The sequence below is a fragment of the Streptopelia decaocto genome (assembly GCF_964273445.1).
Source record: "Streptopelia decaocto genome assembly, chromosome: 5".
NCBI lineage: Eukaryota > Metazoa > Chordata > Aves > Columbiformes > Columbidae > Streptopelia > Streptopelia decaocto.
The window spans coordinates 26,749,030-26,762,433 of NC_138659.1; the positions used below are offsets into that span (position 1 = coordinate 26,749,030).

Consider the following 13,404-nt stretch of genomic DNA (forward strand, 5'->3'; position numbering starts at 1 on the left):
GCTGAGTTGTCAGAGGTTTGGTTTGGCTTCCTTCACTATAGGCAGCACTTCCAAAACTGCCTGCCTATTTTTTGATTTAGGAATGCAAATATAGGGACATAAACAAAGAGATGGGGAATTGCTGGTTCCAGAAAATGCTGATATTCTCGTTTAATTGCACCCTTTTGTCCATATATCTTTAATAAGTCAGATTAACCCAAATTTAAAGTTTCCAAGTTAGTTTCAACAATACTGTTTTTCCTTTTACTCTAACAGCTCAGTGTCTGATTACTGAGTTTAAACATCTGATCACATATCTGTATTTGTATGTGGACTTGAGTATTAATGCTTAAGCTTGCTAAAAAAACTACAGTTGTTTCATTAGAATAATTTTCTTTTAGGGTATTTGTCATGCAGAGCTGCTGCAAATGATCTTTAGTTTTGACTTTAATCTTCTGTGGTGACATTCTGGGTGCCTGGTGCAATACATTTTATTTTCTTGGTTTCATCTTGTTTGATGTGCTAAGGACAGGTCAAACCATGTTTTAGGATGACATGTTGCTGTCACATTTAGTCTTCTACTCTGATCTTCTAAACTGGCATGGGTTTTAAAATGAATAGAAATAGATACATAGAGTGTCGCTAGTGCTAATATACTGGACTTCTAAACAACGCTGATGTTATGCATCTCATATTACTGGTTTACCCACTGAAGCCAGGCATTGTAAATATTGACTGGAATATCAACTAAATTTACCTATATAGAAACAAATAAACCTTAAAAAAAAAATAAATAAAGTCCTCTACTGTATCATCTGCTGACCATAGAAATCTGATATTTGCTTCTGAGAAGATTTCTAGATCCCGGAGCACTGATCACCGTACCTGAATCCCCGTGTCCGTGGGTCTGGGAGAGGAGCAGATCAGTGTGGGACCAGCTGCAAACCCACACCAGGGGCTTCGCAGGAATCAGCACGGGCATTTGGGGTTAGTTTGCACAGGTCTAGCTCAGTCAGCACCCATGAAGTCTTAAGGACATGATCACTTTGTAAACAGCTCTGTGAGGTTATTGCTGCCATCGTTGTCACCTGGTTTCTCTCCTGCTTGAGACTGGCACCCTTGTGACAAAAGTTGGTCAGGTGGAGTGCACGCTGGACTGCCATGAAGGTGGATTTTCAGTCCTAAGTGTTCTTCCTGCCAGTGCAGACGTTATGGGTGGAAAGACAACAGAGAGTGATGAAGGAACTTGTTGAGGTAACAGGAGGCTGTGCCAGCAATTGGGAGAGGGCTTGGGCTTCCAGGCTCTCAGCTGCTTGGTTCCTCACCGCTTGTGCTGCGTGGTGAGGATTTGTGAGATGCTCAGTGTTTTAGAAGCTACTTTTTTCACACCTTTGCATACAAATCATCATTTAAAATTGTTCACCGTGACATCTAGCTACTGAAGATTGGAAAGAGCATCAGACCGTTGTAGTCATATACTAGTTTTTCTCACAGCGGTATCGCGTGGCTTTTCCCTTGTGTGTTTTGCAACCCCTTGTAAAACAGGGAAGCTTTTCTTCTTGCCTGGCAGTAGCCACCTGTGCTCTATTTTCTTTTTTAGTCATTGTTGGTCCTCTGCCCACCTCTTTTTTCAATGTTTGTTTTTTTAACCCTTTTTAAAGGACCGGGATTCTGAGCTGTAGGTGCTGCTTTCATATTTTTTCAGTTCAGTGAGAGTGAATAAGCTTTTCCTAATCAGTGATTACTGCACGCTGACTTGGTAGCCACAAACCAGTCTTGAACCCATTCATAACAACACGAAAAAAAGAGCAGAACAGCAAAACTGCCACAGTTCATTTGCCAGAAAATGTTTCATCTGGAGTAAAAGCGTGGCATTTCTGTGGAGATTCATGGCACACAGTGGAAATTAGAGTGCTGGTGTTGATCTGCATGTGTGTGTGATTAGTCTTTGGCTGAGGAACACAGATTTGTAATTTGCGTTACTTTCCTGCATTCTTGGAAGTTTTCATTAATTGTATGAAAGGCTTTGTCTGTGTTTCTTTTCTCCTATAAATCTAGTTTAAGCTTCCTTCTGAGTCAAATGCAACCGTATTTTGTTTTTAAATGAAGATGCTGTTAAACCTACCCTTCAGATTTAAATATTTTCCTACCTTAAAGAAGGTTTTAAAAAGAATTAATAAGGAGCATTCCCATGGTGGTTGCTAGACCTGAAATTTCCTAAACAAAGCTGGGAATCATTTTAAGAATTCAATCAAATTAAGAATATAAGGCCTTGGTGGCATTTGCCATCCATTCCCAGGTTCCTGATTACCTAATTTTATTTGATTTTGATAATGGTTACACTAGTTTGAGCAGTGGTGATTCATCAAATGTAAGCCAAGATGAAATTTGAATATTTCTGTTCAGTTTTGCTAAACTTTTTCAATTATTGTTCAGAAAAATGAATCAAAATGATGGTCTCTGGCTGAAAGCACAGCCTTACTGATGGCAGGTGACTAGTGCAGGTCCTGCAACAGTGGTAAGTCTTCATAATAATAATGTTACTGATTTAATCAAAGTTTATGGATTCCTTGGCTAGGCAGATGGTTTTTAACACTTTCATAGGCAGTTAGGGGAAGTTTTTAATTCCTTTCTGAGTGACTTACAGAAGGAGCATCTTGTAATAAGAGCGAAAATGCATCCTTAAAAGCTGTATTTTTAAATTCCTGGTCAAGCACTTGCAATTCAAGGCATGGAACGGAGGCTGCCTGGAAGACTTCATTTTGAAGCATACTATTTGAAGTCCGTTTTGAAAGCGTACTATTATAATCATATTACACGAGGATCCCTACAGGACTCTGCCTTGATTCAGCACAGATGATGTCTGTGAATGAAAACTCTGTGATGCTGTTTTAATTGTCATCATTCAGCACCAGCTTGCGTTGAGTGCTTGATTTTATGCCTACTACACTTACTCATTTATTTTCCTCTGTAAACTACTTGTTGCAGAAGGAACAAGATATTTGTGTGTAGCATTGTTACGGCATTTCTTTCAATGTTCAGACTTTTCAGGTTTCACACCTGAACCCTCACAGCATGCTTGAGCTGAAGGACCATCAGCTTACAAAGCAAAGAGTGAAGGCTCTTGTCCTGAGTGAACAAGCTACTTGAGAAAATTAAAAGCTTAATGAAGTCATCCCTTTCACAAGCCATAAAGGACAAAAATAGAGCATAGCTAAGCGCATAGCAATAGCTGAGAGGTGGGACTGAGTCAGCCATATGAGAGAACTTGGTTCTTTTCCTTTTTTGTATAACTTCCTGGGGGTATGAGGCATAAGTTATTGAGTTGTCATGGGTAAACAACGTTACACCCCCTGTCAGAGCAACAGCTGAGTTTTGAAAGAACACATCTGGATTCTGGGTTTTACCGTATTTATCATCACATTAGGAATTGTTGATCTGTAGGGGAAAAGAGGGTTGTGCTGTACAATGTGGGGTTGGCATTAGGTCTTGGAGGCACGTAGGGCCCGTTTTTGTCACTCCAGTCGAACAGTGCAGTTTGACTTTGCATTGGGACTTAAACTGTTTACTGTGAAGAACAGGCACTCCAGTCTAAAATAGCACGTAACTTCCCAAGTTCACTGTGGTGCTGATAGCATGTCCCGTGTACGTGTTGTGTGTAAGCAGAGCTGTGATGCAGACCCTGCCCTACCAGATACGGCTGTTCTCTATTGACATCTGTAGGAACCAGGAATGTATAACACCTCAAGGGCAGGCTTTCACTGAGTAAATATACAGCTGTGATGATGTAACTTCAGGCCCTATTTGGTCACAAACATTTCATTCTGCTTTCTGAAGTCCCACGCTCTTTTCCTGAAAACACTTATTCTTCCTCCCTCCAAAGGAAAAAATATCTTGAATTTGTGTTTATGTTGTTGCTATGACATTCAGTTAAACTGTATGCAGATGCAAGTTGTGTTAATAAGAGAAAAAAAAGTCAACTGTGTACTTCAGTGAACAAAGTTTACCCTGTGTTTGTATTAAAATGTTGCTATGGTAGTGCATATGGTTTTATTTGGTGGAAATCTGTGGTGAAATAGAAGGAAATCACGTGCATGCAAGACAAACAAGAAATGGCAGCAAAACCAACTTGAAATGAATAGTGAAACTGAAAGGGAAGTTGCAGATGACATGTAAAAGCAGGAAAAAACAAGGATAGTTGTTTTGCTGCCTGTCTGTGATCTGATAACACAGATGTGTTCCCGCTGTGTCCTGCTGGGTCTTGGTGGCCTGTTGGATGGTGACTTAGCTCTAATGATGCTTTTGTTGCGAGAACTTCTTTCCCGCATTGGCTCTGTGCATGGTAACATTTTTTTGTTTTGGAAGCAAAGCTCCACTAGCTTGGCCTGATTTCACCACTAACTTTTCCTGTTGAAAAGCATTTCCAGGCTATCTTACTGCAGTAGGCTTTTTGGCAGGAAAAATCAATAGAGCGATAAAATATGGAAAGCCCCTAAAGCCTTGCCTACCTTTTGGGTAAGGGGAAGTCTTTTAGAACTTACTGGCTCCTGCTAGTGATAAAACAGTGGATAATGTTTTCTTAACTGGCACAATAGCACTCATATTTATTTAATCCTTTTGCATTAGGCTTCGTTTTGCATCAGTTACATCAGTACTGCTGTTTGTGGGGTGGCAAGACAAATCAGAACAGGTTAAATATAAACTGCCAAAGAAGCAGGGATAGAAATCAGAGGGGAGAGGGAGTCTTGATTTTGAGAATAACCACACTGGGAGCTGGCTGGTTCCTGCATAATCCCAGCTGATGAAGAAAGCAAAAGTGTTTTTAAAATCACATTGCTGCTTTCTTCTATCATCCCAGTTCTGCCTCAAGAAGGAGGAAGAAGTGGCTGTGAAAGCTGCTGTTGCTTTTCCACTCCTTGCTGCCAGGTTTTCTACTGAATTGCATTGTAGCTCCAGAGCTTGTCAGTTTTGCCAAGAGTGCCAACAGGGAGTAGAGATAAGCCCAAGTGAGGCAAAAATGAAGCTGGTGGATGAGGATAATCAGGAAAAAGAGCAGACAGGAGTGGTGTTAAAAGCTTGCCTGACAGGTCACCATCACTTTCATATCTGAACTCTCAATGATGTCTCTGTGTTGACCTTTTTTTCCCAACCTTTACTTTCAGCTGTGCTTTGGTATCCATGTAGGTTTTAATGGACTTGTTCCCCTACAGCACAAGTATCTGCTTCTGCAGAGTAAAATGTATTGTCCTATTTTAAGTTCTCGTTAACAGACTTGCTGGTTTTACAGCTGTGATGTCCTGATGTCTGATTTTGTCGAATTCATGAACTAATTAGGATCTAACCTGGTTGGTTTGAGATGCCAAGGGAAATCAGCACCTTCAGAGAAGCTGGTGTCTTTGACTCAGCCAGTATACTGGGGTTCTTATGATCTGGTGTTCAACCAGTGTTCTCAGACTGTTGCTGGACTACACTGCAAACTGTTTAGCTGATATTTGTGATGGAGTCCATTCTTAGTGAAACTGCATTCATCATGAGGTTAAGCTGTCAGTGTATGTGTCCCAGCTAGATTCCCATCTGAGCACATCTGTGAACCCTACCTTTAAATTTCTTCTGTCTAGTAAATGAAAACCTTACAAAACGTTGTGTAATCTTTTCCTCCTGGGCAGTTGCTACATTCCATCCCATAAGTACTTGTACTTCAAGACAGATGACGTTGCTTATGTGAATGGTGCCTTTGGGTCTTTCAGATCTTCTCCACTATAAATTGTGTATGTTGAAGTCATAGCTCTCTAGCTTTTCAGGGCAGGGGGGAGTCATAGTATACTGGATACCATCTATTCAGTTTCCTGGTGTTTGATCTTTACATTACCTTATTGTATCATTTGTTCAGTCATTACCTTATTGTATCATTTTGTTGGTTGAAGTCTTCTTCTATGGGATTTGTATTTCCTGGACACCAAGTCTCACTGCAAGTCCATGCAGTTCAGTTGTTCATGGGTTGAAATGTGCTTATAGTTACCTCCAAAGCTAGTTGTGTGTTATTGCTTTCACTGTGGCACCTCTGCATGTCTGTGTGCTGGTTTATATGTGGCTATGTCATGTGGAGAAAAAAATGTGAAGATGAAAACAGGGACATGTCTACATGAAAAAATAGGCTTGAGCTGCAGAGCCACCAGGAGAGCTGCAGAGCCTTCCCTTGCTGCGTGCTGAGCGCTCTGGGCGCTGCCTGGAAATAGTCCCACTGATTAAACAGGAGTAAACTAAAACGTGCACGTGCATTGAAGTGCTTTTCTGCAGGATCCGTGCAGGAGGGCGAGCATCTGGCAAGAGCAAGCCGCTGGTGCAACGCTTCTGACTGCTTCCGTGTAGGTGGGTAGGTTGGACCTGCTGCCCTGAATGTCTGCCCACTGCACACTTTCTCCTTTCAGTCTGCAGGACCTGTGGGGCGTTTGTGCAGCTTTGACGGTAGGTGAGCGCTGCAGCTCCTCCCGCAGCAATCCCGCTGCTCTGCGCTGTCTCTGCCCACTCCTGCCCAGCCCACCGCCTTCCCCCCAGTAGCGGGGAGATGGGCCCAGTTCCCAGAAGGTGCCCGCTGGAGGGTCGGGCAGCCCAGGGGGGACTGCTTTGCTGTGGGTTCCGCAGTGATTTGTATATGGAAAATAGACGTACTCGTGGCTCAGCTCAGTGAGGGTTAATTGACAGCTTGGCTGTCCCAGTGCCAGTGAGTTGTTGGCTATTCCTCCATCTGCTGCTTGTTCAGGAGAGTGAGCTGGCAGCATCCCGCCGGAGGGGGTGTAATGTAATCGTGGAAGTCTGTTCTCTGTGTACTCCTGCTTTGAAGTTGTTTCCTGTGCTGCAACACCTAGGAAATCAGAACCTTTGTCTTCACTCTGTTGCCTTTATCGGTAGGGACGATTTTATATGTAATCCTGATATTATAGTCATTTCTACCATCACACCCTTGGAAATGAGCACGTTGAATACAAGACCACACATTCCTTCAGCCCCGAAACTGTAGTTCTACAAATGCTCCTTTTGGCGGCAGCACCAGATCCAGCAAATGCCCCACATCACCCCGTTCCACCCTGGGGTGACCCCACCGCTCAGTACAGCTGGGGAAGGGGGGGCTGCGTGACAAAACTGAGCTTAAAAATAACTGGCGAGGGGCAGGCAGGAGAGGGGATTTGATATTTTAGGTTTTGACCAAGAAGTAAAATTATAGTTGTGCTCATTAACCTTACCCGTAAGCCCTGCTGATTGCACTTAAAGGAACCTGTGCTTTTATATTTTCATGCCTAGTATTTAGAGGTTTTTGTGCTGGAACAACAAAGAGTATTAAGATTTCAAAGCAGGTGCAAAGATGTTACACAAAAAACAGCAGTGATTCCTTTTACAGTATTGTGAACTGTGGGTTTTAATAGCTTTGCCATGAGACTGTGAAATGCAAAAGGTGAAGAGAGGCCTTTATGGTGATGATCAGTTGGTGTGAGACCCCAGCTCTGGAAGACTTGCAGTTCATTGTAGTGGGGTTCATTCCCTCTCTTTATAGCAGGATAATTTCATTTAGTATATTTTACTCTTTATGTTTGCATGATCTGCTCCCGCAGCCCCTATTCCCCCAACAGTACATTTTTCCAGTGAGCAGATGACAGAACTACCCCTCTTCTTTATGGAACATGGAAAGCCCAAAGTGCAGGTTGTAAAATGCAGGGCCTGGCTGGAGCCACGCTTGAGGCAGGAGTTGGACGGGCCACTTTTGTTTGTATATGGTGTACGTGTCACAGGCACGTAGTCTATGTGTAGTCACGCATATATGTAATTTTCGGGGACCTGTTACTTACGTTGGTTTGAAGATGGGTGTCATTCAAGTGTAAGTGACAGCGGGGATGGTGAGGAAGGCACGTGCAGCCGCGGTGTGTCTGTGAGCTGCCTGTTCTGCTCCTCTTCCTCTCTCCATGCAGTAACCGAATGTGTAAACCTGATGATGCTCAGCGAGCAGCTGAGGCAGTGACGTGTTCAGTGCTAGGTGTAAGTAGAAGCCAAACAAAAGCACTTCACTGCGTTTTACACTTTTACTGTCAACAAATATTGTACAGACAAGTTTAGATACAGCTGAGACTGGTGGCCAGGTGGTGAATTCCAAAACAGCTCAGGTTCTGAATGCCTGCAGGGAGAGAACTTGACTGAGCAGAAGAGAGATGTTTGTAATTTCTCAGGCAAAGCATTAGCTGCCAAAGATGAGCTTCCGAGATATTTGGCCATTTATTTTATTGAAATATTTATGTCTAGTAAAAAGTTGACTCTTAACCACTTCTGCATCTGTGTGACACTAGATGACACCCCTTCACAATTTTAAAAAACTCAAAAATCAGACTCTTTTTTTATGAGAAGTAGCTTTCTTACTAACGGCTACAGGGAGGATATTTTGCTGGAGAACTAACCAGTGACAAGGACAAAGAAAGAAAACACACCCTGTTGCAGGTTTCCTTTCACTCTTACCTGCAGTGCAGCTTTATGCTAACCAGCATAGTACTGATGTTTAATGCCACTTTCTCACGTGCTCCCCTAGTTCATTTTCTTACAGTGTGCCAGCTATTTATCTTAACAGCTCCCTTGGTTTGCCAAGTGTCATCTGTGTCCCATAGGATAAAGCGTAATTACATATTTTAAAAGTGGTGAGGGGAGGTGAGGAAAAGAGTGGCTGCTTTGCCTTTTATGCCATTGGAGAAGTACTTGAAATTCCTCACATTCTTCTCCTGTTAACAGTATGTTTACTTTTCATCGCTGGCTTATTAGGATTAACAGAAGTCATTGCTTCAAGCTCATTTAATTTGAATTTAGTGAAAGCAAACTACCTCCTGCAGACTGTAGGACACATTCTTCTGCCACAGAAATGTATTAATTTGCAAAAAGCAGCCACCAAAAAACATGAGACCTGATGACCACTTCCATCCAGTGTTCAATATCACAGTGCGTGTGCTGCATTCTAATGAGGTACCTTATGTTACACATTCCAGGACGGTTTGAATAATCTGACAGTCTAATTAACATTTCAGTCTCTCTATCAACCATTGGCTTTCAATGCCAAGAAGCTTTTCCTGTAGATACTTTCTAGAGCATGGGGTTGCAGACTGCGTGCACCACTTCAAAACATCATTTACCCAAAGAATTAGACCCAGCTTTCTGGTTCATTGCTGCTTTTGTAGTAGAGCTTCATTTTCAGAGAACCTAAGGTTTTCAGAATTCACACTTTTCACCCAGTACAGCAAATGCAAGAGCTTTTAAGTCTGTTGCTTATCAGAATGCTCTACTAAGAGGAATTAGGTAAATATTTATTTATTAAATGATTAATTCCATAAATAAATTCTTTTAATTCATTGAATATAAAATTAAAATCATTTACAACTTATTCCAGTATTACAGGGGTTGGAAGGGGTAAAAAAAACAAAAACAAAAAACAAACACAAAAAGCTACACTTTGATAAATAAAATACTCAGCTTTAAAACAACTGATTTCTGTTTGCCATTAAACTACAGTTGGTACATAATAGCTGCCACTGTGAACACCCCACAAGTGCCCACCTCAGGAAGGAATGTAACTTCCAACTTGGTTGGGAAAGGGTGGGAGAGGATGGAGGGACGGGGAGAAAGCAGAGTGTTAAATCGAACAGGATAGAAGAAAGTTTTCATAACGGGAACAAACATTTATCTGATCACTTACAAACAGAAAACAGTATATAATTAGATAAGGTGCTCCAAAAAGAAGCAGTAAAGTTGCTCCAGTATTATGAAGCTTTAAGTATGCTTAAATCTCTGTTGCATTAGTGTCCAGTTGCACAGTGCACTCTCATAACGTCTTGATGTTGCCCTCAAATGGGCAAGGCACCATTTCCATCAGAGGTCCTTTCTCCATGGCTGGTTACTTCAAAATTCTGTTTAGCATCCCACCCCCAACACAACTTAGTCCCTAAATTTGTGGATGTCATTGACTAGTCTGTAGTAGGGATACGCTTCACTTGCGTGCGGACAGTTGTAGTTGCAGCGGCAGGACTGGATCATCATGACGCTCTTGGTGAAGGTTTCTCCATCGTCACAGCGGAACCTGATCTTGACAGTCCTGGTCTGCAGGGGCGTACAGCACCTGCCATCCACGCAGGAGCCACAGTACTTGGGGCGGTACTTCTTCACACTGGAACATCCAGCATAAGTAAACTTCACTGGGGATGGGGACTTCTTCGTCTTTGTACATTTTTTTCCTTTCTGTAAAGGAGAGGTGATAATATCATTAGCAAGAGATTCTTCTCCAGCCTTTACCCTCTACCCGAAGCAGTTCGCAAAGAAGAGGAGCACCATAAGAGTCTGTATTTACCTTTAGGGAGGCATAGCTAGGCTGGCCACATGGCCTCACTTCACATATCCTGGTCTCTTTGATGAGCTTGCAGTCAGGATTGTCATTGGTGACCCGCGTGGAGATGCCAGTTCCACATGTCTTTGAGCACTGGGACCAGGAGGTTGTTTGCACAATGCATTTGGGATTCTCAAAAGCTCGGCTTTGTGGCTCAGATCCAAACACTGGAAAAGAAAAGGAGGGCTTAGCCTAACTACATCTTATCATTGGGTTTTCTCTCTTTCCATGAGGGTTTAAGGAGTTGTATAGCCATCTTCCTACCACCTCCTCCCCCATAACTGTCACACAGATTAGCCCATACTCACCAGGTAGCATTTTCAGGCCTCCTTTCACAATGGCAATTAGCTCATTGTTCCTGGTTAGTTCACCTTCGGAATCATCCAGACCAAACTCTTTGCTGAAGAAGCCTTCCAGCTCATCCAGCGCATCCTTGTTTTCATCACAGACCCACTCTTCGCAGCACTGCCCGGGGACTTTGACCAGCCTGGGGCTGGAACAGCCCAGGTTAGGAAGGGAGAGCTCCTGCGGGCAGAGCGGGATGCAGCCCACAGCTCCATCTATGCACGTACACTGGTGTTTACAGTTCGGCTGGAAGCTTTCGCCGTTCTGGTAGATTTTGGAGTTGTACTCACACGGTCTGCCTTCGGACTGTGCTGCAGAAGTTAACAGAGAGGGAAAGGAGGGAGTCAGCGGTGGGAATCGCTGGTTCAAGCACAGGTATTTGCTGGTCTGTTAAATTCAATTTACGGTGGAGCTCCCTACAACCCCCCGGAGACGCGGGGCCAGAACAATAACTTAGTCAGGAATCACTTTTCCTTATGTGCGTTTAGCGGAGCCCAGACATACTGAATCGCATTCCAGACTGCTGAAGTCATGTGCCTTTCTGCCAAGCTACCAACAACAAAGCATAACCATACATGGACTCGAAATTACTAAACTTCGGCACTACGGGGACCGGGGTTTTCTCCCGGGGGAGGCGGAGGACCGGCCGCTTACCTCTGCAGATGCCCTTGAGCGCGGAGGGGCTGGCGCCGAAGTTGCACTCCAGTCCCTTGGTGTGGTCGCAGGGCTGCGTCCGGCTGCAGTCCTCGTTCAGCTGCTTGGCGCAGACCTTGCAGCAGCCGCAGCCGTCCGGCACCAGCCCCACGCCCGGGGCGCACTGCGGCACGGCCGCCGGGCACTGGCACACGGCGGGGCAGGGCGAGCCCAGAGCCTGCGGAGCGGAGCGGAGCAGAGCGGCGGTCGGTGAGCGCCGGGAGCGGAGCGGAGCCCCCAGCCGCCCACCCGCTGCGGGCAGAGCCGCGGCACTTACCAGGCGCGCCAGGCAGAGGAGAGCGGCCGCCAGAGCGGAGCGGGTGCCCGCGGAGCCCATGTTCAGTGCGGGGCGGGAGCGGCGAGCGCAGCGGGGCCGGCGCGGTCTGAGGCAGCGGCGGGCGCGACCGCCTTATATGGGGCGCGGGGCCGCCGCGTGCGCCGCGGCGCTGACGTCGCGCGTTCCGGGCCGCGGCCGCATCCAGCGCTCGCGGCATCCCAGGAATGCGGCTGGCGCGCGCGGCCGCCCCGCCCCGCCCCGTCTCCCGGCACCGCGGCCGCTGGCGGAGCTGGAGCTGGAGCTGGAGCTGGAGCTGCCGCGGGGGGTCCCCCCGCCCCGCCGGGCCAGCGCGGGGGGCGGGAGGGGCCGGCGTGGGACCGGCTCCTCCCGCGGGGCGCACGCCCGGGGCGCGCCCGAGCGCACGGAGGCTTTTCCCCGTCACGCGGGACGCTTTCCCCGCTATCCCTGCAGACGCACCGGAACACGAGGATGTTAGAAGAAGGAGCTTTCCGCATGCGGCGCTGTGCCGGTGGGAGCCGTGCAGGAGCTGGCCCCGGCCGCCCGCCGCGCCCGCCCACCTGCGCTGCCGGCACCAACGGAGGTGCGCATCTGTCCCCCCGCACCGAACTGGGGCCCCGCGTGCCGTACTCATGACACGTTCCGCAAACAACCCGGCGGTACCCGGGACTCTGCCGCTGCTGCTGTTCGAGGGAGAAACGAAACGTTTCAGGTGGCCGCAGAGCCCAGGAGCCCGGCGAGGCCCGGGGTGCACCGAGGTGCCCACTTTTCGGGCCAGGAATTAAATCGCAGGAAATCCCGGGCCCTGCAGCAAACAGCCCTCTGTCGTCCTGTTTATCACTGGTTTTAGTGTCCCTCGCACAAGTTGGGGATCCTCGAATAGCATTTCCTTGTTTAAGTTTAAGATTTGGGGTTGAGGAGAAGAGTTAAAGCTTCTGTTGTGGCGTCTTTTCTTTTCATAGCTCTAAGTATTTCCAGATGGGGATTTAGACACCAGACGTAACAGTATTTCCATATTTGGTATAGCAGTAGCCTGCATTTTTCACATTTTTCTGCTCTGTTATCCAACCACAAAGCATTCTTGACAGCTTCAGATGTTGTTAAATATAGCCTTAACTTCTGTTCCCAGGGCAGGAAATTCTTTGGAATTCCTGTTTTTCACGCAATCTGTCTATCATGATTTAGGAGAATTGTGCTGGAGGAGCCAACTGGCGTTATACTGCAGTTTGCTCCTTTATTGAAAAAAGCCCAGCAGTTGAGTCTGCTACCCAACGGCATTACAATAAGTCCCCATTCCAGGGATTTTTCTTTGCAAATGAGATTATTGTTCCTAACACAAGTTTGGGGTTTTTTTCGGTCGCCTTCAAGGCTGGAAGGTGGAGAAGCAGATTCAGAGGAGATGCGAAACTTTGCAAAAAACCCTCCAAAGCTCATGAAAAGCAGAGAGGGGAGGGGGCGAGGGAGACAGTAGAGAGGGAGGGGATGCGAAGAGGAGGGGGATGTGATTAACCTGTCTGCGTAGCATTTCCATACAGTAAGTGTCTGTGCGCTGCTCGTAAAGGATGGGCATTTAGGGAGGGGACGCGGCAGCAGCCCAGCTGCTCGGAGGAGCGAAGCCCAGACGTCTCGTCGCCTGCCCGATGCCACAGCCGAAAGGGTTACTACAGAAAGGACCGTTTCACGGGGA

At 46.1% G+C, this 13,404-nt stretch overlaps 1 protein-coding gene across 2 annotated transcripts; it reads right to left on the reverse strand.

Annotated features, from left to right (window-relative positions):
- Positions 1-9,299: 9,299 nt before the first annotated feature.
- CCN1 (cellular communication network factor 1) lies at positions 9,300-11,792 on the reverse strand. 2 transcript variants are annotated; one of them, XM_082053385.1, is made up of 5 exons: positions 11,700-11,792; positions 11,384-11,600; positions 10,693-11,040; positions 10,349-10,551; positions 9,300-10,239 (listed from the first exon to the last, which is right to left on the reverse strand). In XM_082053385.1, the coding sequence occupies exons 1-5, from the start codon at positions 11,757-11,759 to the stop codon at positions 9,940-9,942; spliced, it is 1,128 nt and encodes a 375-aa protein (XP_081909511.1). In that variant the 5' UTR covers positions 11,760-11,792; the 3' UTR covers positions 9,300-9,939. The 2 variants fall into 2 exon arrangements, with proteins under 2 accessions (XP_081909511.1, XP_081909510.1); XM_082053384.1 differs by having other exon boundaries at positions 11,384-11,786.
- Between the last annotated feature and the right edge of the window lie 1,612 nt (positions 11,793-13,404).